This window comes from Macaca thibetana, chromosome 3 (genome assembly GCF_024542745.1).
Source record: "Macaca thibetana thibetana isolate TM-01 chromosome 3, ASM2454274v1, whole genome shotgun sequence".
Classification (NCBI taxonomy): Eukaryota; Metazoa; Chordata; class Mammalia; order Primates; family Cercopithecidae; genus Macaca; species Macaca thibetana.
The window spans coordinates 2,100,567-2,123,622 of record NC_065580.1 but is presented as its reverse complement, the minus strand read 5'-3'; the positions used below and the strand labels follow the sequence as shown (position 1 = coordinate 2,123,622).

At 42.5% G+C, this 23,056-nt stretch overlaps 1 protein-coding gene across 3 annotated transcripts in view; it reads left to right on the top strand.

Annotated features, from left to right (window-relative positions):
• The window catches only part of UBE3C (ubiquitin protein ligase E3C), a 542,607-nt gene that overhangs the window by 78,540 nt on the left and 441,011 nt on the right, over positions 1-23,056 (top strand). For all 3 annotated transcript variants that reach the window (XR_007724501.1, XM_050785708.1, XM_050785709.1), the window contains exons 14-18: positions 4,662-4,766; positions 8,761-8,848; positions 11,283-11,380; positions 13,739-13,871; positions 19,415-19,662. Coding sequence is in view for 2 of the 3 variants with exons in the window: in XM_050785708.1 (XP_050641665.1) it covers positions 4,662-4,766; positions 8,761-8,848; positions 11,283-11,380; positions 13,739-13,871; positions 19,415-19,662 (672 nt within the window). In the remaining variant the exon portion in view is untranslated. The remainder of the gene's footprint in view (positions 1-4,661; positions 4,767-8,760; positions 8,849-11,282; positions 11,381-13,738; positions 13,872-19,414; positions 19,663-23,056) is intronic.

The window sequence follows — 23,056 nt, the reverse complement described above, 5'->3', positions numbered from 1 at the left end:
AAGAACTAATTCATCTGGTTTCAGGACTACATCTACTCTAGAAAGAAAAAAAAAAAGAAAAATAATTAACTCAGTTGTTTGGTTTTAGTTACCAGATTTTACATATTACATTCAAGATAAAAAAGATACTTTTATTTTATGTTATGATGCAATTAGTCTTTCAGTTGCCCTTCAAAACTTGGACTATATGTGCTTTTTTGGTTGCAATACTGTATCTAAATATCCATCGTCTCCATACAGAAATGTCACAATTTAGGATTGATAGCCTTGTCGTCTAATTTATATATACATTTGTGATAATATAGCTAGTGCTTAAGAATATTTCTCCAAGGTCAGTTAAGCAAGACTTTCTTATGATCATCATTGCCATGAACTCTCAAACATAGGGATCTTGTGAAAACAGTGCCTGTTAATTTATAATGTTTACCCTGAACAGTTGCCAAGTGTGATTTTTATAAGGAGTTGGTATGTTTCTAAGCAGTTATCTACTTGATCTTTTTAATATTGGGGTTAAGGGAAACCTGCTTACAGCATCACCTATTTTTTATTCAAATGGCACATTAAAATCGAGCATGTGTAACAGTTGTGCACCTTTGTGGGTTTTTGTTGGGTTTTTTTTTTTTTTTTTTTTTTTTTTTTTTGAGACAGGGTTTCATTCTGTTGCCCAGGCTGGAGTACAGTGGCTCGATCTCATTGCAACCTCCACCCCCCAGGCTCAAGTGATTCTTTCACCTTGGCCTCCTTAGTAGCTGGGACTCAGGCATGCGCCACCACACCTGGCTAATTTTTGTATTTTTTGTAGAGATGGGATTTCGCCATGTTACCCAAGCTGGTGTTAAACTCCTAGGCTCAAGTGATCTGTCTGCCTCGGCCTCCCAAAATGCTAGGATTACAGGTGTGAGCCACCATGCTTGGCAGTGTGTGCGTTTCTGAATAAATTTATTAGTACTTGAATAATGTATTTTCTGCATTTATTTAATGTAATGTTTTGATCTAGCGTGGAAGAACTTGAGAGGAGGGACAAGAGTTAACACATCAGATGAACATAATGCTGTTGTATTTCAGAACTTAAAATTCACTAAAATTGTGTATATTCCGCTAGATACAGCTAGTTGTTCCAATGTTTGCTATCTTATTTCGTATAACTTACCACACTGGTTCTCAAGTCATAACTACCTATCAGAGTCATCTGGAGGAGCAGTGGAAAACTTGACTGGCTCCACCTCAGACGAATTGAATTCGAGTCAGTGATGGCAGCATGCCCGTGGTGGGCTTTTCATAGTACTCCAGGTGATTCTAAAATGCAGCAAAGGTTAAGAGCCACAGGCTCTAACTCACTTTGAGCAGATGTAGTCACTTCATGTGATTTGGGCATGGTTGCCCCTACGAACTTTCCCTTTTTGGTGCTAGATACTTGTAGAGCAGTTGAGTTTGTGATTCTGAAAGTGAATGTGGAAAAAAGGAATGTGTTAAGGTGTTTCGAGATCACAAAATGGATCCAGTCAAATTTTCATGTTTATATTTTTCATTAAAAACTTAGGAGAAAAATAGTTGATGTAAAGGAGGGAAAAACGTTCTTAGTTGAATTTTAAGGTTTGGTATTTGATATTCTAAATAAGTATATTTTGGGAATTGGTCCAGGACTAGTCATGCCATATTTAGCAAATAAAAAGACAGGTCACCTAGTTAAAAATTGAATTACGGATAAATCACAATTACTTTAAAAAATGTAATTATGTCCCATGCAATATTGTGGACATATTTATACTAAAAATATATTATTTGATATAAATAAATATAAATATATTTGATGTTTATTAAACCATGCCTTACCACAGTGCCTTCTATCTTGATATCCTGTCCTTAACATGGCTCCCTTGGCTGGACTCACTTTTTTACCTTCTCCTTTCCTCCTCCTTTCTCCCCATCTCCCTCCACCCCCTTTTTTTGATTCACCAAGAATCCATGGTAGTACTGGCATGTTATATTGGTAACATGTAGTTACTTCTTTTTTCATATTCAGGATTGGAAATATGAAAGAGGATACACTATATTGAAATTTTTAACATTTAATTTTATAAAAATTTAGTAGAAGAATGTGAGAACTCGTCTCATATAATTTGATAATGTTTGTAATCTGTAGAAAATATATGTTCTCATGAACAGAGATTGAGTAGAAATAGATATCTAGGAGTTAGGCAGACCTGATCTTTCCCTTGCCCGACCTGGAGCAAGTTACCCCCTCAATAAAGCTAAGTTTCCTTGGGGATGATAAATTCATAGGGACCCCAGGATTCCGTGGGATGATGCAGTTAAATATGTAAATATGTCAGAAAGCATGACTTTTGTTAACGGTTGGGGTGATTATGAAAGGGCCAGTTTCAGCATGGTAACTATTAAATCTAGATTTAAAGTATCAATTTAATTGGTCATAAAAATGGAAAGACCAGACACGATCATCTTCAAACAAAAAGATTGTACTTCTGTTACTGTTGGAAGGGTGTGTGTTGTGTGTGTACTACCTGAATTTATCCCATACAAGGATAGCACATGTAATTAGCATAGCTCAGTGAGATTTCATCTTTCCTTTTGAAGAGTAAAATGAATGACTTTCAAGAATTACTGTATTAGGTCAATGACAGTACTTTGTTTCAGCCAAACAGTTAACCAGACAGAAACAGTAATGAGGTTCTCCCCAGTCTGCCTAGGCTGCATAAGAAACCATTAATTGTAAGATGTTGTGTGTGCAGCTGAGCCCCTGAGCAACACCACGGAGTCAAGGGTCAAGGAATAACTGACTCCACTTTACCCTGATTACTTAGCTAAACATTTCCACTCGTTTAAGAAGGATGGTATTTCCATAGCGTTGTGATAGGTTTTAAAATGCCACAAGATAATCGCCACTTCTGAATTGGTAAGAAATATCCACCACTTATAAAGGTGTATCTTTGATCTTGAGTGGGTTTTTACTATGCAGTTTTATCTGCATGAGCGAATTGCTCAAATAACACTTTTTCTCTGTCCATGGGTAGGTCATTCAAGGGGTGTCCACATTGCAGTGGCCTGAGATATCAACCCAAGTACCCTTCGCTTTTTTCCTTAGGCACACAGAATTTCTGGTATCCCTGCATGCCTTGGATTTGCATTTCATAAAATAAGCATTTGTATTTCATTGTATGTAAATGCTAAATTACGGAATTTTAAAGGGAAATCTCAACGATTGTGTGGTCTTTATAATGTATCTAATATATCCATTATATATTAGATATATTATAAATTTATATATTATATATACTAGATACATAGTATATATTTATAATTACAAATTATATAATATATAAATTATAAATTAGCATATATTAGAAATCTTATTTCTAATCTATCTGGTGGGTATATTATAAATCAGGTTGTCCTCATTTTGTTTTTTCTGTGATGATTTCCATCGTCTTTAATTAGAGGTAGCATGCGTACAGACAGGCCTGGCCAACTTTTTCAGAAAACGCTGTCTTGAGCTCTGTAGTAGTTACATGATCAGTCCTGGTTGTAGACATTTAAAATGTTGGATTTACAATTTTGGTTTATCTTTGTTTATTACAAAATGCATTTCTATTCGATAGAGAACTTTAGGTCTTTTTAAAGTAGTGCTATTAGATCTCTTTAATCATATATTATAAAATTTACAATTATTGATTCCAAGTCAGTCATTTAGTACCTGCTAGGTTCCAAGGTGGCTAGTTGGATTCTATTTGTGAGGAACTCACTGCACAACCAGAGAGGAACTGTTCTGAAGGAATATTGTAGTTTTTTAAAGCCATGATAAAATACTAACTTGTGATGATATAACGAAGTGTGTCCAGGCCAGACTGTTTGGAGAGGTTATCAAGGAGATCAGACTCGATTTTTCTAGAGTTATGATCACAAACCTAACTTCATTTGCTTGTGTGAGGCAAATGCTGAAATTGTTTTTCTCTTTGGGAGATGTGACAGTGATGTCTGGGGTGCTGCTTTTTTCCCCTAGTGCCCTTAGTACATTGTTTCTCAGAAAACTCAGAAATGCTATTTCAGGAAAAAGTTTTGCAAAATTACATCACTTAAAGGTATCTTTCATTAGAACTCAGATGAGCTAAGACATTTCCAAATTCGGGGGGGTGGGAGTTGTTTGTTTTTAATATTTTAGGTTTGGGGGTACATGTGAAGTCTTGTTACGTAGATAAACGTGTCATCGGAGTTTGTTGTACACATCATTAGGTCACTCAGGTATTAAACTTGGTCCCCAGGAGTCATCTTTTCTGCCCTCTCCCTCCTCCCACCCTCTCCCTTCAAGTTGATCCCAGTGTCTGTCCTTTCCTTCTTTGTGTTCATGAGTTCTTATCATTTAGCTGCCACCAAATTTGTGTTTCAAAGCTTAATCACCACCTCCGTTGTCACTTAAAACATTATCGTGTCCATGTATTCGTGTTTGTTGTTGTGCACGTATTGGCAGATAACTGCTTTGTGTACATTGCTGTGATGGAAGCCCTTTTCTGTGAGCGGGTTTGGTGTCCGGCTCCACTGGGCGCCTGCACCACCGCTGTGCGCTCCTCCTTAGTGAATGTATTGCTCACTGTGCGTTGTGGCTGCCGAGCTCACGTGTGTGACACAGATTTGTTCTTTCTTTTCAGGTTATCACCAATCTAGTGAAAATGTTGAAGTCCAGAGACACTAGGAGAAATTTTTGTCCTCCAAACCACTGGCTGTCAGAACAAGAAGATATTAAAGCAGATAAGGTGATATTGAAAGATCTTTTTAATATTTATCATTAAAAATATACGTTCAGCTTGTGTTTTTCTGGGGGAGAAGAATTAAGCCCTTTAAAATTATTTTTTTATGACTTATACGACTAGTAACGGTAAACCTTATTACTAACTCTTACGCCAACTTCTTAATGGGACATACAGTAGTATCATTGACTTAAAATGATATTCTGAGTTATCCTCAATTTTCCTTTTTAACCTGAGATTATATTAAAGCCTAGTAATTCTTTGTTGAGGTTGAAAAATACTTTGCTTTTATTAGTATTAATGTATGTCTAGTACTTAAAAGAGATGGGTCTTGTGCCTAATTTTTGTGTTTTTTGTTTTGAGACGGAATCTTGCTATGTTTGCTCGTGGTGGTCTCGAACTCCCGCCCTGAAGGGATCCTCCCACCTTGGCTTCCCAGAGTGCTGGGATTACAGACGTGAGCCACCACACCAATCTTTTATCCTTGATTTTCTGAAAGAACAGAATACAAATTTGAATATTACTAACACCTACATCCAAAGCAGATTCAGTAGTATGATACGTTAGTAAAAAATTTAAGTGGCCAGGCGCGGTGGCTAATGCCTGTAATCCCAGCACTATGGGAGGTCGAGACGGCAGATCACTTGAAGCCAGAAGTTCAAGACCAGCCTGGCCAACGTGGCGAAACCCTGTATCTCTACTGAAAATACAAAAATTAGCCAGGTGTGGTGGCAGGCACCTGTAATCCTAGCTACTCGGGAGGCTGAGGCAGGAGATTCGCTTGAACCCGGGAGGCGGAGGTTGCAGTGAGCTGAAGCTGTGCCATTGCACTCCATCCTGGGCCACAAAAGTGAAACTGTCTCAAAAAATAATAAAATATAAAAAAAAGAGGCCGATCATGGTTGCTCACTTCTGTAATCCCAGCACTTTGGGAGGCCAAGGTAGGCAGATCACCTGAGGTTGGCTAAGCTCGAGACCAGCTTAGCCAACATGGCGAAACCCCGTTTCTACTAAAAATACAAAAATTAGCCAGGCGTGGTGGCAGATGCCTGTAATCCCAGCTACTCGGGAGGCTAAGGCAGGAGAATCACTTGAACCCGGGAGTCAGAGGTTGCAGTGAGCTGAGACCGCGCCATTGCCCTCCAGCCTGGGTGACAAGAGTAAAATTCCGTCTCAAAAAAAGAAAGAAAAATGAAAGAAAGTACAAATATTAGCCGGGCATGGTAAGTGTCCCCCTGTAGTCCCAGCTACTGGGGAGGCTGAGGTATGAGAATCCCTTGAGCCCTGGAAGCGGAGGTTGCAGTGAGCCGAGATCGTGCCACTACACTCCAACCTGGGTGACAGAGCGAGATTCTGTCTCCAAAAAAACAAAAAATGTAAGTGATGTTAACAGAGGGACATAGGGTATATTCAGTTTTGTTCTTGAGAAAAAGTCGTAACTGGATAGAATCTTGGGAGTAGGAGATGGAGTGGTGGAGGGTATAAAAGAAACCATGTCAGCCAGGCACGGTGGCTCATGCCTATAATCCCAGCACTTTGGGAGGCCAAGGTGGGTGGATTGCCTGAGCTCAGGAATTTGCGACCAGCCTTGGCAACATGGTCAAACCCAGTCTCTACTAAAATACAAAAAATTAGCCGGGCATGGTGGTGTGCGCCCATAGTCCCAGCTACTTGGGACTGAGGCTGAGGCTGGAGAATCACTTGAACCCAGGATGTGGAGGTTGCAGTGAGCTGAGATCGCACCACTGCACTCCAGCCTGGGCGACAGAGCAAGACTCCATCTCAAAAAAGAAAAAAAAAAAAGAAACTATATCACAGAAATATTAGAGGAGAGAAAGCAGGAGTGTTTTAGAAAAATTTTATAAGCATGACTGTCCTCATGAGATATTTGGGAGTTAAGCCTGTTGCTTCTGACTCTGCCCACTGACAAGGTATAGCAATGGTGGCAGATCCCGCGGCAGTGAACAGCTCCGGGACCCAGGCCGGGGTCACTTCACAGCAAAAGAAGCAGTCCTGGCACGGTGCTTGGTTCCAGGTCTGGGAGGCCCCTACAAGATGGGTGTAGAATGTTCTGTCATGCTGGAGAGCCAGGAAGCCATTGCAGGGTGGCTGGGGCTGGGAGACAGGGTTAGGAGCCTGTCTGTAGCTGGTCATGGGCGGAAACTTGAAGCATTCATGAAGCAGCTAACTCTTGAGTTCGCAAGGACGCTAACAAAACCCTTCATCGTCGTATTTGTAGGATGCAAAGGAACCGTCTCATTATTTTGAATACTGTTTTGAAAAAAGAAGTACTCAATTTATAAACTGTACCTCAGGCAGAACAGATAATTGATGATGTGTGATCTTTTGCATAGAAATATTCCAGCCAATACTACGTGAAAATGATTTTTGCAAAATGGAATCAGCCTGTTGCAGGCTCTGGTGAAGGAGATGACCAGGGCGGTGCCACTCCAGGTGCAGCACTTGTCTGGGGTCTGCTGGTCTGAGATGGTGTGTTGGCCTCCCAGGAGAGGAGGGTCTGGGCCCAGAATGCAAATGACTGCACCTCTTCCTTACTCCAGAAAGTTGTGCGATGGGAAGATGTCAGCTGAACCCAGCAGTGTGTTTAGCGATTTAATTGATTTACATTTTGGCACAAGTCCCTTATCTCATCACCAACTGGTAGTATACAGTACACACACCCACACTCGAAGTAGGTTTCACCTCTGCAGTGATAAGCAGAGATGGGGCCTCTCGATGAACAAGCATCCCACGACCTAGGAAACGTTCTCACCAGAACGTTAAATCTAAATGTGGTGGAACCTCTACATCTAACTACAAAATTACAGGAAACAGAGGGGTTAGAAGTACATCTTTAACAACACCATGAGGGTGCAATTAGCAAAATCTAGATTATGGGAAATTTTACAGGATAAAAATTTCTTCATTAAAAATTGCAAGGGTGGCTGGACGCGATGGCTCACACCTGTAATCCCAGCACTTTGGGAGGCCGAGGTGGGCAGATCGCCTGAGGTCAGTTCGAGACCACCCTGGCCAACATGGTGAAACCCCATCTCTACTAAAAATAAAAAAGTTAGCCGGGCATAGTGGCATGCGCTGGTAATCCCAGCTACTTGGGAGGCTGAGGCAGGAGAATCGCTTGAACCTGGGAGGCAGAGGTTGCAGTGAGCCAAGATCAGGCCACTGCACTCCAGCCTGGGCAACAGTGAATGAGACTCCATCTAAAAAGAAAAAAAATTACAAGGGCCAACCAGGCGTGATGGCTCATGCCTGTAACCCAGGCACTTTGGGATGCTGAGGCGGGTGGATTGTTTAAGCTCAGAAGTTCAAGACCAGTCTGGGCAAGATAGCAAAACTCCATCTCTACAAAATATACAAAAATTCACCAGGCGTGGTGGTATACACCTGTAGTCCCAGCTACTCGGGAGGCTGAGGTGGGAGGATCACTTGAAACCAGGAGGTGGAGGTCGCGGTGAGCTGATGTTGCACCACTGCATTCCAGCCTGGGTGACAGAGTGAGATCCTGTATCAAAAAGTAAAAAATTGCAAGGACCAAAAATAAGGGATGAGAGGAACTGACAGATGAAAAATAAGAGAAAATATACTATGTCTATTTTATTTGAATACTGCCACAACCAAATGGAAAAAAAAAAAACTAGAAAGTGAATCTTTGATAATAATTTTTAAGGTGATCTATTTTGCTTCACAAAGCAATTATATTGTTTTACTATGTTTAGATATTATGCATCATTAAATAAAACAATTAGAGATTTCTTTGGGGTGTATTAGAAAACATAGTTAACTGTAGAAGTATGAAAGGACAGCCAGTGTGAGAGAGGACTTGAAAAGGTAGTCCAAAAGGGGACATGAAGGGATGAGGTCAGAGAGAGGGCCCAGTCCATAGTAGAGAAGTGTCCAACACCAATTCTGTTCAAGTGTGATCAGGTCAAAGTGTGTGCTAGAGCACAGGGGAGTTCTGAACCAGGATTGCCCCCGACAGGTCACTCAGCTCTATGTGCCAGCATCCAGACATGTGTGGAGGTTCCGGCGGATGGGGAGGATAGGCCCGCTGCAGTCCACCCTGGACGGTGAGTTCTCTAGGACACAGGGTTACTGAGGTATGAATTACACGCTGTCACATTCACTCCTTTAATTTACAGAGCGGTAAACTCATACAGCATGTCACCCCCACCAGGAGCTACCATGTAGAAAAGTCATCACCCCCAAAATTGCCTCTGGCTCCATTGTGGCCACCTCTTCAGCAGCCACCCATTTCTGTTTCGTCCTGTCACTTTGCCTTTTGCAAAAGGCCTCCAAGGGGAACCATGCTGTGTAGTCTGCTCCTGGCTCCTTTTGGTCAGCACAGTGCATTTGAGGGTGCTGTGTGGGTTGGCTGCTCCCTCTGTTGCTCAGCTGTATTCCAGTGTGGGGATGCACCACAGTTTGTGAATCTATTAATTCGTTGAAAGACATTTGGTTTTTTTTTTTTCCAGTCTCTGGGAATGTGAGTACAGTTGCTATAAACATCTATGTACAGGTTTTTCTGTGAACATACATTTTGTTTGACATGGAGTAAGTTTCACTGGGAGTAAGAATCCTGAGACATTTGGCAAGTTGATGTTTAACTTGATGAGAAGCTGCAGAACTGTGCTCCAGGGTGGCTGCACCGCTTTGTGTTCAGACCAGCAATTAATGAGAGCCCCTGTTGCTCCCAGTCCTCACTGGCAATTATAGTTGTCATTTTGAAAAGAATTTTATGGGCGGGGCACGGTGGCTCACTCCTGTAATCCCCATCACTTTAGGAGTTCGAGGTGGGCGGATCGCGAGGTCAGGAGTTCAAGACCAGCCTGACGAGCATAGTAAAACCCCATCTCTACTAAAAATACAAAAAAGTAGCTGGGCGAGTGGTGGACACCTGTAATCTCAGCTATTTGGGAGGCTGAGGCAGGAGAATCGCTTGAACCCAGGAGGCAGAGGTTGCAGTGAGCCAAGATCACGCCACTGCACTCCAGCCTGGATGACAATACAAGACTATATAAAAAAAAAAAAAATTATCCATTATAAAAGGTGGGAAATTATATCATATTGTGGTTTTAATTTGTATCTGCCAGCCAACTAATGATATTCAGCATCTTTTTCATGAATTTGATTTTTTCTTTTGGTTTTTTTTCTTTTTTTGGAGACAGTCTCACCGCGTTGCTCAGGCTGGAGCGCAGTGGTGCAGTCACGGCTCACTGCAGCCTTGACTTCCTGGGCTTCGGCGATCTTCATGCCTTAGCCTCCACAGTAGTTGTGACCACAGGCATGTGCCACCACACCTGGCCAATTTTTTATTTTTTTTTTTGTAGAATTGGAATCTGCATATGTTGCCCAGGCTGACCTTTAACTCCTGGGCTCAAGGGATCTTCCCACCTTGGCCTCCCAAAGTACTATGATTACAGGTGTGAGCTGCTGCACACTGCCTTTGAACATGTTTTTTAGTTATTGAATTTTGAGAGTTACAAAGCTATTCTGGATATAGTTTATCAGATATGTATTTGCAAATATTTTGTCCCAATCTGTGGCTTTTTCTTTTCTTAGCAGTGTCTTTCAAGGAGGAGAAGTTTTAAATTTGATAGAATCCCATTTACCTTTTTTTTCTTTAGTGAAATTGTGCTTTTGATATGATGTCTAAGATACCTTCACGTAACACTTTACTTTTTTTTTTTTTTTTTTTTTTTTTTTTTTTTTTTTTGAGACAGGGTCTTACTGTGTCACCAGGCTGGAGTGCAGTGGTGCAATCGCAGCTCACTGCAGCCTTGAACTCCGCAGTCTCAGGCAGTCCTCTCACCTCAGCCTCCTGCATTGCTGGGACTGTAGGTGTGTGCCGCCATGCCCAGCTAGTTTTTAAAAAAAATTTTTTTGTAGAGGCAAGGTTTCTCTGTGTTGCTCAGTTTCTCAAACTCCTGAGCTCAAGGGATCCTCTCGCCTCAGCCTAGGATTACAGGCATAATTTGCCATCCCCAGCTCCTTGAAATGAGTTTTAAGAGGCCAAGTTATGATTTATTGTTGGAAAGGAATGGGATACGTGTTTATTCGTGAAATACTGCCTGGGGCCCACTGTGTATACAGCCTTCTCCCAGGCACCATCTCATGCACACACGCCTGGTCTGGGAGGATGGTTGTTGCCATAGTAGGAGAAGAAAGGACATGCCGAATCTGGCTGCGTTCGGGGCTCACCGCGAGTGCTCGGGCAGCTGTGCACTCGAGACGTGCTAGACAGCGGGAGCAGAAGTGTAGTTCTTGATGAGGACATCTTTAGTGTTCGATCACGGTGTGTACTGGGAGCTACTGCAGACTTCTATGCTGATCCCGCACCGTGCGTGGCTCGTGGGTCTGCCTGAGGCGGGGTGTTTTCCTGGAACTGGATTTAGATAAATGAGTTAATCAGGATGATTTCATGAGCCTTCACCTGAATAATTGTCAGTGGGAATGCAACGGAAAGTGCAAGTGAACTAATTAAGGTTTTAAAATGTGTTGTAGTGGGTTTGGAGTCCCCGCCGCTGTCTGTGTCTGAGGAAAGACAGCTTGCCGTCTTGACAGAGTTGCCTTTTGTGGTTCCATTTGAGGAACGAGTAAAGGTATGCAATTTGGTTTATTTATTGTCACTACGTATCATATTAGTGTTAAGAAATTAACACACCCACCAAAGAAATCTCTAAAGGTGCCTAGTGCCTAGCTGATTACATAACATACTTTCTCATTAGGTTGAAATAGGTAAGAATGATTTATAAAACCCAACTGGATACCTCTTTTTACAAACTGAAAGTATTTTCTTAGTTACAACTGGTGGAAAGCCCTTTTACACTATAGATTTCTTATAACAAGGGTCTAACGTCATTTTTCTCTATTAAATTTTGCATTGTTTGGCCAGGTACAGTGGCTCATGCCTATAATCCCAGCACTTTGGGAGGCCGAGGCAGGCAGATCGAGCCCGTGGGTTTAAGACCAGCCGGGGCAACATAGCAAAACCCTGTCTCTACAAAGAATACAAAAGTTAGTTGGGCATGGTGGCGTGCAGCTGTAGTCCCACCTACTCGGGATGCTGAGGTAGGAGAATCATTTGAGCCTGGGAGGCAGAGGTTGCAGTGAGCCAAGATGGCGCCACTTACACTCCAGCCTGGGCAACAAAGCAAGATCCTGTCTCAAAGGGGGGAAAATATTTTGCATTGTTTTTGAAAATGCCAATTTTTTGTGAAGATACGCTTCTGTACATTCATGTTTAAGTTATTTATCAGAAACGCTGTTTTATTTTTATTTTTCTGAGATGGGATCTCACTCTGTCACCTGAGCTAGAAAGCAGCGCTGTGATCATAGCTCAATGCAACATCAAACTTCTGGGCGCAAGCCACCGTCTCACCTAAAGTGCTGGGATTACAGGCATCACCCACTGCACCCGGCCTGGAAACACAACTTTTTTTTTTTTTTTTTTTTTTTTTGAGATGGAGTCTCCTCTGTCGCCAGGCTGGAGTGCAGTGGTATGATCTTGGCTCACGACCTCTGCGTCCCAGGTTCAAGCGGTTCTCCTGCCTCAGCCTCCCAAGTAGCTAGGACTACAGGCACGTGTCACCACACCGGCTAATTTTTTGTATTTTTATAGAAACGGGGTTTCACCGTGTTAGCCAGGATGCTCTCGATCTCCTGACCTTGTGATCTGCCCACCTCCTGAAGTGCTGGGATTACAGGCGTGAGCCACCGCGCCCGCCACTTTACTTTTTATAAAAAAAGAAATGGACAAATATCTTAATTCCTTGTCTGGTGTCTTGGATGTACAAAATTTTGTTTATATATGTTTCCACATTTTAAAATGTTTTGTTTTTATTTGTCAATTATTTTTACCAAATTTCTGAAGATTAGCTGGTTCCGTTCTCCAGTAATGGCTTCAAGAGTGTATTTTTTAGGCCTGTACACTCTGTTTATATGGTGAACAAAAGAGTTTCTTTTGAAGCTATTCATGTCCCTTCACGAAACCCTCCCTGCACGTGCATACACACTCACACACTGTCTCTCTCTCTGTCTCTCTCACTCACTCACGTAATTCCTGAGCTCCCTCTACTGGATTTTTAACATCAAAAAGATTATTTGAATTTTGTCATAGAGATATTTCTACTAGTGTTAGTATACAGCTTTTACAAAGCTGTTCTACGTAAGTTTTTTTTTTTTTTTTTTTTTTTTTTTTTTTTTTTTTTTTGAGACGGAGTCTTGCTCTGTCACCCAGGCTGGAGTGCAGTGGCCGGATCTCAGCTCACTGCAAGCCCCGCCTCCCGGGTTCACGCCATTCTCCTGCCTCAGCCTCCCGAGTAGCTGGGACTACAGGCGCCCGCCACCGCGCCCGGCTAGTTTTTTGTATTTTTAGTAGAGACGGGGTTTCACCGTGTTAGCCAGGATGGTCTCGATCTCCTGACCTCGTGATCCGCCTGCCTCGGCCTCCCAAAGTGCTGGGATTACAGGCTTGAGCCACCGTGCCCGGCCTACGTAAGTTTTTATAAAGGATTTATAAATGAAAATATTCTATAGCATGGGGTTTTAATTTTAATTTTAATTTATTTTATTTTTGAGACAGTCTCACTCTGTCACCCAGGCCTGAGTGCAGCGGTGTAGTCTCAGCTCACTGCAACCTCTGCCTCCCGGGTTCACGAGATTCTTGTGCCTCAGCCTCCCAAGTAGCTGGGATTACAGGCATGAACCACAGTGCCTGGCTGGATTTTTAAAGTTTATTTTTAACTGGGCAAAGGAGCAACATTCGAAATATTTAAATATGATATACATTATATATTATCTATATATTTATTGATAGAAATCACTATTTGATACCTTGACTATTAGCATTTATTTCAGAATTTATGAAGATACAAAGATAAGATTTAGCAGTTTATTCTTTGGTAACTTGTAACAGGTCTTTTGTTCCTAATAACCTTACAGCTTTCCTTGTTTGTTAGATCTTTCAGAGGTTGATTTATGCAGATAAGCAAGAAGTTCAAGGAGATGGTCCATTTCTGGATGGAATTAATGTCACAATAAGAAGAAATTACATTTATGAAGATGCTTATGACAAACTTTCTCCAGAAAATGGTATATATAATTCTCTAGATGTCTTATTTGGCAGATGGAGGCTAGGGAATTGCTTTAGAAAATGGTGGTGGTTTAAAAATTTGTGTCCATCATCTTGTTCCATAATGACTTAAAAACTGAAATGTGCGGCTGGGCATGGCAGCTCACAGTTATAATCCCGGCACTTTGGGAGGCTGAGGCGAGAGGATTGCTTGAGCTCAGGAGTTAGAGGCCAGCCTGGGCAACGTACTGAGACCCTGCCTTGACAAAAAAAAAAAAGTGGGCCGGGCGCGGTGGCTCAAGCCTGTAATCCCAGCACTTTGGGAGGCTGAGACGGGCGGATCACGAGGTCAGGAGATCGAGACCATCCTGGCTAACACGGTGAAACCCCGTGTCTACTAAAAATAATTCAAAAAACTAGCCGGGCGAGGTGGCAGCGCCTGTAGTCCCAGCTACTCGGGAGGCTGAGGCAGGAGAATGGCGTAAACCCAGGAAGTGGAGCTTGCAGTGAGCTGAGATCCGGCCACTGCACTCCAGCCTGGGCGACAGAGCGAGACTCCGTCTCAAAAAAAAAAAAAAAAAAAAAGTGAGCTTATCTGGGTATATTAGTGTGCTCCTGTTGTCTGCGCTCTGCAAAAGGCTGAGGCGGGAGGATGGCTTGAGCCTGGGAGGTCAAGGCTGCAGTCGAACCCTGATTGTGCTACTGCTCCGGCCTTGGCAGTAGAGCCAGACCCAGTCTCCAAAAAAAAGTATAGCAAGTCAGATTTGGGAGACATGTTATTAAGTAATATTTCTAAAATTGACAGTTACTACAACAGAAGCCTTTAAAAAATATTAATTATTTTTAAAGGGCAAGAAAGTAACCAGTTCCCCACCTCCCAATGTCTGCCCCAAAAATTTAGTTTGCAAGCTGTCATTCTAAAAATCTCGATGGCAGCCATTTACATTCTGTGTTTTTGTATAAATATTTATATAAAATCACAAATTGTAAGCCAAATTAAATATACTAAAATAAATGCCATAGCAATCCAAGTTTCTTTATAAAAAGATAAGTGTGCTTCAATGACACTGCCATTAGTAAAGGAGGATTATATTGTAACAGCAATTTGGATAGCATTTGGAGCTCACTGGCACATTTTGTCTTATGTTAATATTTGATACTTAGTCTTCAAAGTTTGTGTGCTATTAACCTTTAATATATTAGCAGTTTTAACTTCGAAATATTGTGATTATGATAATACATTAATTCAGTGTTGGTCAATGCCAAAGGGATTAAAATGAAAGCTTAGGCTGGATCTAAAATTAAAAATGAAATCATCTTACCCAATTTTTGGAAGGTGACAGGTTGTCCGATGTGAAATGACAATTGCCTTTTCTTCTAGGGGAACGACTTAATTTTCTTCTAAGGAAATGAAACCTGATTTCTAGTAATTTTTATTGCTTACGTAAAGAGCTAATTTTGTCATAATATTGGAACAGTGGAGGAAAGCTAACATCAGTTGTTTCCTTACTCTATTTCAAGCTTTTATTTTTTCACACAATTTACTGTTGGCATTGAATCTTTGCCATGGCCCTCTGATGCCGAGTGTCATCAGCTAAGACCGAGTGAACTCAGGTCTGCGTACAGGCTGTGGCCTCTCCACAGGGCCAGGTTTCCCTTGCCTATCTGATTGTGTTTTCAGAATATTTGGTGTAAATGAGAGACTCCTAATCTAACTAATTGTCTAATTGAGAGATGTTTTGGGGTCCCACAGTACCTTATAAATCAATTCTTAATAGTTCTGGTGTTGTATTTTTATTAGCAGATTTCATGTTCATCTCTCCCACTTGACCTTGAAGGTTTTTACAGCTTGGGATGGAATTGTTTGTTTGGTGTACACAGCTGGTGCTCAGTAGATGCTTGTTCAATTTGTGGTTGAATCCCAGGGGGAAAAAAGTAGATGTGACAAAATAATGAGTTTGCCAATGATCGTGTAGTGTTTAGAGAAGAGTGAGCTGTTTAGCGTCGAAGGTCCTTACCAGAGGCAGTTCTGGAGTGGCACCTGTAGGGGAGGAGCTGAGTTTGTAGGTGAGGGGCACTCCGAGGGCGCAGGTGCTGTGGTGCGGGGTACTTGCAAGTAGGGGGCTGTAAGCTCCTCAGCCAGAGTAGAACGTGTTTCTTATTTACCAGCAATTTAAAATTAACTTTAAAACTACTCCACGTAGATGATTCTTTGATGTTACTGTCCAGTTATAACAAACCTCAAATTTCCTAATGAATCCTTAAGCTTTAAAAATTGTTTAAAAACTGATCACACCCCACCTCCCTAAATGCATGCTAATAATTGCATTGAAGTTAAAAGATTTGGAAGAATCTTCTCATGATGTTTATACTGTAATGCTTAAAATCTTTATAAATGTTGTCAAGTACTATAAGAATGATTAAGCCATGTGTTAAAATGTGGTGTTTTGCTAGGCAAATTAGTAAAGTCAGATATCTCAGAATCATTAATTTACTTGTGAGAGAATGGTTTGAGGTGCGTTTTTGACTAATAATTTACATATAATCAACTAATGTGATTATTCCACATACCATCTGGTCGTTGAAGCGAACCCATGCTGTACGATGCTGGTCTGCCTCATCTCGGAGCAGTTCTCTGAAGTGTGCATGTTCGCCCCCGTTACCCATAAGCTGACTGAGTGAAATGCAAAGAGGCTGATGGCTGCTCCTGCAGTTGGTGCTCAGAGAGCAGAGAGGGGCTGGGGTCTCACAGGGATGCCCACGCACTCCCTGCCTGCACTGCACCACCTTGTTACAGTGTGGAATATTGGGAGAAACTGTCACATTCCCTCATGGGATTGCTGTAAGAATTATAAAGTGGGTAACACAGTTCCCTTGGGGCCTGGAGCTCACACTGTCATTGACTCTTGGTTGAGAATGAGGCAAAGCTGGCTCCGTGCTCTGCTGTCATCAGTTCTGGAGAGCCTCACTTGTCTGCTTTTGTTGGTTGGTTACTTTTATTTTATCTCATTTAATGGGCAGAATTACCATTTCTTCCTGAAGCAGAGGAAATTTCTTCCAGAAGCAGGAAAGCAAGCTGGAGCCAAATGGCTTAGATGTGTTTACCTGATTCCCAAGGGTGACACGGACACTGACCCAGAGGTTGGGTGGCACAGCCAGGCAGCACTGCATCCTTGCTGTTGTGCAGAGTGGCCCCATCTTGTCCATTCAGTCAGCGACCATTGCTCAGTGAGTGGGAACTTGGTATGTGGTGGCTGTAAGCCTCAGTCAGTCCAGTAAATTGTATTTGCCCTACTTGACACATATCATAGACTATTTACACTCCAGGTACTGAAACTTCAAAATTACTGACGTGTGTACATAGCAATGTTGAGATAAACAGGGTTTTGAGGAGATTGCCTGGAGGCTGTATCAAGCATTCTGCTAAACCCCTTTTCCAGGATGCTTCTAAAGGTTATGTGTCCCTTGAGATGCTCCAGGGCAGATATGTGTGGGTGACTGTGCACCAAAGCCGACAGAGGGCGGCAGCGCGTGGGGTCTGTGAAAGTGTCAAATGTACGCTATGTGCTGGTGCTTTCCCACTTCCCCTGACTTCATGCAGCAGCTTCTCCCCAACTCTCGCCTCTCCTTTACCCTATCTTTTCTGCAAAGCACCTGTAGAACTTTCTCACGAAAAGATAAAGGACATTTCACTTACTTTCCCAAAGCTGTTCTCTGATGCAGCCTGTTTATCAGATCACATCCTAACTTGGTCCACCTTGTGGTTTTTTTGGTTTTGGGTTTTTGTTTGTTTTTTGAAACGGAACTTCTCTCTTGTTGCCCAGGCTGCAGTGCAGTGGCATGATCTTGACTCACTGCAACCTCCGCCTCCTGGGTTCAAGCGATTCTCCTGCCTCAGCCTCCTGAGTAGCTGGGATTACAGGTGTGCACCACCATGCCTGGCTAATTTTTTTTTGTATTTAGTAGAGACCGGGTTTCACCATGTTAGGCCGGTCTCAAACTCCTGACCTCAGGTGACCCACCTGCCTTGGCCTCCCAAAGTGCCGGGATTATAGGCTCGTGCCACCGCACCTGGCCTGTTTTGGGGGTTTTTTAATTTTTATTTTAGAGATGGGGGTCTCGCTTTCACCCAGGCTGGAGTGCAGTGGTGCAGTCATAGCTCACTGCAGCCTCAAACTCCTGGGCTCAAGTGATCCTCTTGAGTAGCTGGGATTACAGGCACACACCACCATGCCCAGCTATTCTTAATATTTTATGGAGAAAGGGTCTTGCTGGTGTTGCCCAGGCTGGTCTTGGACTCCTGGCGTTAGGCAGTCCTGCCTCGGCTTCCCAAAGTGCTGGGATTACAGAAGTGAACCTCTGTGCCCAAAGACAATGTTTTAATTTACTTTTTTTTTTTTTTTTTTTTTTGAGACTGTCACGCAGGCTGGGGTGCAGTGACACGATATTGGCTTACTGCAACCTCTGCCTCCCGGGTTCAAGCGATTCTCCGGCCTCAGCCACCCAAGTAGCTGGGATTACAGACATGTGCCACCATGCCCAGCTAGTTTTTGTACTTTTAGTAGAGATGGGATTTCACCTTGTTGGCCAGGCTGGTCTCGAACTGCTGACCTCAAAGCGATCCACCCCCCTCAGCCTCCCAAAGTGCTGGGATTACAGACATGAGCCACTGCACCTGGCCTTAATTTACTCTTTGTGGCAAATTATATAACCAGTAATTTTCCCCCTTTTCAGCCAAATACAGCTATTAAAAGATCATATAGATCAGGGTTGTCCAATCCTTTGGCTTCCCTGAGCCACATTGGAAGAGGAATAATTTGTCTTGGGCCACACGTAAAATACACTAACGATACCTGATAAGCTTTAAAAAAAAAAAAAAAAAAAAAATCACAGGCTGTGCGCGGTGGCTCATGCCTGTAATCCCAGCACTTTGGGACGCTGAGGCGGGCAGATCACAAAGTCAGGAGTTCGAGACCAGCCTGGCCAATATGGTGAAACTCCATCTCTACTAAAAATAGAAAAATTAGCCAGGCGTGGCGGCGCACACCTATAGTCCCAGCTACTTGGGGTGGCTGAAGCAGAAGAATCACTTGAACCCTGGAGGCGGAGGTTGCAGTGAGCTGAGATGGCACCACTGCACTCTAGCCTGAATGACAGAAGGAGACCCCGTCTCAAAAAAGAAAAAAGGAAAAAAAAAAAAAACCTAATGTTTTAAGAATTTAAGAATTTGTGTTGGGCCGCATTCAAAGCCATCCTGGGCCACATCGGCCTGTGGGCTGCAGGTTGAGGACAAGCTTGCCGTAGACTCTGGAGGACCAACTCCCTGAGAGTTCGTGGAGGCAGAGGTTGCAGTGAGCCGAGATCATGCCACTGCACTTCAGCCTGGGTGACAGAGCAAGACTCTGTCTCAAAAAATAATGATAATGTCATTGCTGTTTTGAGTCCTATGTTAAAATGTCCCTAAGATCCTCACACCCCTTCCCCAAGCCTTCCTGTAAGGCCAGTTGATGTTATTGCTTTCTTGTAACATCTTTCCTCCTCACCCTCCCATTTTTTTGAACAGAGCCTGATTTGAAAAAGCGGATCCGTGTGCACTTGCTCAATGCCCATGGCCTGGATGAAGCTGGCATTGATGGTGGTGGTATTTTCAGAGAGTTTTTAAATGAACTACTGAAGTCAGGATTTAACCCCAACCAGGGGTTCTTTAAGACTACTAATGAAGGGCTTCTGTACCCCAACCCGGCTGCTCAGATGCTTGTGGGAGATTCTTTTGCCAGACATTACTACTTCCTAGGCAGAATGCTTGGAAAGGTAAAGTAACCTTCATATAAAAATAGACCTCGGACCAAAAGATGTTGACATTTTATGTTTATGTGTGGTTGTTATCCAAGTTTATCATAAAATACTGTGTGTTTTAAGTTTGGATGCTAAATGTTGCAAAAGCACTGCACGAAACAAATTTGTATGGTTGTGTAAGTAGGTGCTATGGTTTGAATGTCCCCTCCAAACTCGTGTTGAAACTTGATCCCCAGTGTGCCAGTATTGAGAGGTGGAACCTTTTAAGAGGTGATTAGATCATGCGAGCTCGGCCTTCATGAATGAATGAGTGGTTTATTGTGGGAGGGGCCCTGGTGACTTTACAGGAGGGAGCCCCTAACCTTGTGATGCCCTGTGCCGCCTCTGGACTCTGCAGAGTCCCCACCACTGAGAAGGCCTCACCAGGGGCTGCCCCTGGACCCTGGGCTCCTGGCCTTCCAGCTATAAGAAATGGATTTCAGTTTTTACTAATTACTCGTTTCAGGTCTTCCACTATAAGCAGTCAAAATGGACTAAGACAGTAAGTTACTGCCTAGTGACTATTAGTTTACTCGGACTGCTGCAACAAATCACCACATGCTTTTGGGGGTGAGGAGGGGGGCTTAGAAAAACTGAAATGTATTATTTGACAGTTCTAGAGGCCAGAAGTCCAAACTCAGGGTGTCAGCAGCAACATAGATTCCTTTTTAGAGGCTCTAGAATAATCCGTTCTTCTGGTCTTGCCAATAGCCCTTGACGTTTTTTGGCTTGTAGATTCATCATTTTGATCTCTGCCTCTGCTCTAATGTGGACTTCTCCCTGAGTGTCTGTGTCAACATTGCCTTCTATTTTTTAAAATAAGGACACCTGTCATTGTAGTTGGGTCCTGCCCTGATCCAGTGTGACTTCATCTTAATTTGATTATCTGCAAATACGTCATTTCCATAGAAGGTTATATTCACAGATTAGGATTTGAGTTTGTCTTTTGGGGGGACACAGCTCTACCTGCTAGAGTAACATTTATCAAGTTGAGTATTCAGGAATTATTATTAGCTAGTTTGTTTGTTTGAGACCGAGTCTCTCCTCCCTCTGTTGCCCAGGCTGGAGTGCTGTGGCGTCATCTCTGCTCACTGCAAACTCCACCTCCCAGGTTCAAGGGATTGTCCTGCACCAGCCTCCTGAACTGCAGGTGTGCACCACCACGCCCAGCTAATTTTTGTATTTTTAGCAGAGATAGGGGTTTCCACCATGTTGTACAGGATGGTCTTGAACTCCTGACCTCAAGTGTCCATCTGCCTCAGCCTCCCAAAGTGCTGGGATTACAAGTGTGAGCCACTGCACCTGGCCTGTTACTAACATTCTTAAATAAATTAGAAATTAAGACCGGGCGCGGTGGCTCATGCCTGTAATCCCAGCACTTTGGAGGCCGAGGCGGGCGGATCACGAGGTCAGGAGATCGAGACCATCCTGGCTAACATGGTGAAACCTCGTCTCTACTAAAACTATAAAAAATTAGCCTGGCGTGGTGGTGGGCGCCTGTAGTCCCAGCTGCCCGGGAGGCCGAGGCAGGAGAATGGCGTGAACCCGGGAGGCAGAGCTTGCAGTGAGCCGAGATTGCACCACTGCACTCCAGCCTGGGTGACAGAGTGAAACTCTGTCTCAAAAAATAAAAATAAAAATAAATAAATAAATTAGAAATTAATGTTGCTATTGTGATTAATTTCTGTAAGAATTAATCAGAGCTATACTCATTTTCAACTTTGTAATAAAATTTCTTTATCTCATTGGTAGTTCTGTTCTCCGAGAAGCATAGTGCATGGAGTGCCTGTTTTGAGAAGTAGCTTAATTGGAAATCAGTGCCTGCAAAACAGATGGTACTTTTATGACTTCTTTTACATAACAGTTTTATTAAAATATAACTCACATCATGGAAAATTGAACCTTTTAAAGTGTACAGTTCAGTGGTTTTTAATGTATTCACTGTGCTGTGTGACCATCACCAATATCTAACTTGGAAGCAGTGTCATCATCCCAAAAAGGAAACCCTATGTAGTCCCTCCCTATCCTGCCCTTCCTCCCCCAGCCCTGGCCAACCACTCATCTACTTTCAGTCTCTATGGATTTTTTTTTTTTCCTGGACATTTCATATAAGTGGAATCATTTGTTTTATCGACTATAAATTTGTGACCTTTTGTTATTGGCTTCTTTGATTTAGCATGTTTTCAGGTTTCATTAATGTCCTAATAGGTCAGAGCTTCACTCCTTGTAAGGGCTGAATCTTATTTCATTGTATGGATATACCACACTTTGGAGTTTGTTTTGTTCATTTTGAAACAGACTGCCACCTAGGCTGGAGTGCACTGCTGCAAACACAGCTCAGTCCTGTGCTTAAGCAGTCCTCCTGCTTTCAGCCTGCCAACTGTGGCAACAGTTGCTTGCTACCACACCTAATTGTTTCATTTTATTGTAGAGGCAGGCTCTCGCCATGTTGCCCAGGCTGGTCTTGAACTCCTGGTGTCGAGCAGTCTTCCTGCCTCAATCTCTCAAAAGGCTAGGATTACAGGTGTGAGCCACCACACCCAGTCACCACATTTTGTTTACTTATTCATCCCAGCCTGGAGTGCAATGGTACATTTGCATTGTTTCCACCTTTTGGCTATTATGAATAATGCTGCTACAAACATTTGTATACAGGCTGTTATTTGGACATAGTTTTTTCATTTTTCTTGGGCATATACCTAGGCATGAAAATGTTAGGTCGTACAGTACTCCATGTCAAAGTGTCTGCAACCTTTTACAATCCCAGCAGCAATTTGTGAAGGTTTCAGTGACTCCACATCCTTGTCAGCACTTACTTAGTGCTGTCTTTTTCATTACAGCCATTCTAGTGGGTGGGAATTGGTGTCGTTGTGGTTTTAATTTCCCTGATGACTAATCATGTTAACCATCTTTTCATGTGCTCCATGACTTCTGTTGAGAAATGTCTATTCAAGTCCATTGCCTATTTTTTTATCGGATTGTCTTTTATTATTAAGTCCCTGAAATGCAATGAGTTATGAAATTTATATTCTCTGAGGAAGCTAAAACATTGTCAGGTAAATGATTTGCAAGTATTTTCTTCCTTCTCTGGGTGGTCTCTTCACTTTCATGATGATTTCCTTTGAAGAATGAACACTTTTAATTTTGAAGTCTAATGTTTTTTTTTTTTCTTTTGTTGCTTGTTTTTGGTGTCTTATCCATTCCCTGACCTAAAATCACAAAGATTTCCACCTGTATGTTCTTCTGACAGTTCTGTAGTTTTAACTGTTACATTTTGGTCTTTGATCCTTTTTGAGTTAATTTTTGTAGATTGTATGAGTTAGGCATCCTCATGTTCTTGCCACCCTTGTTGAAAATTAGTAGACCATAC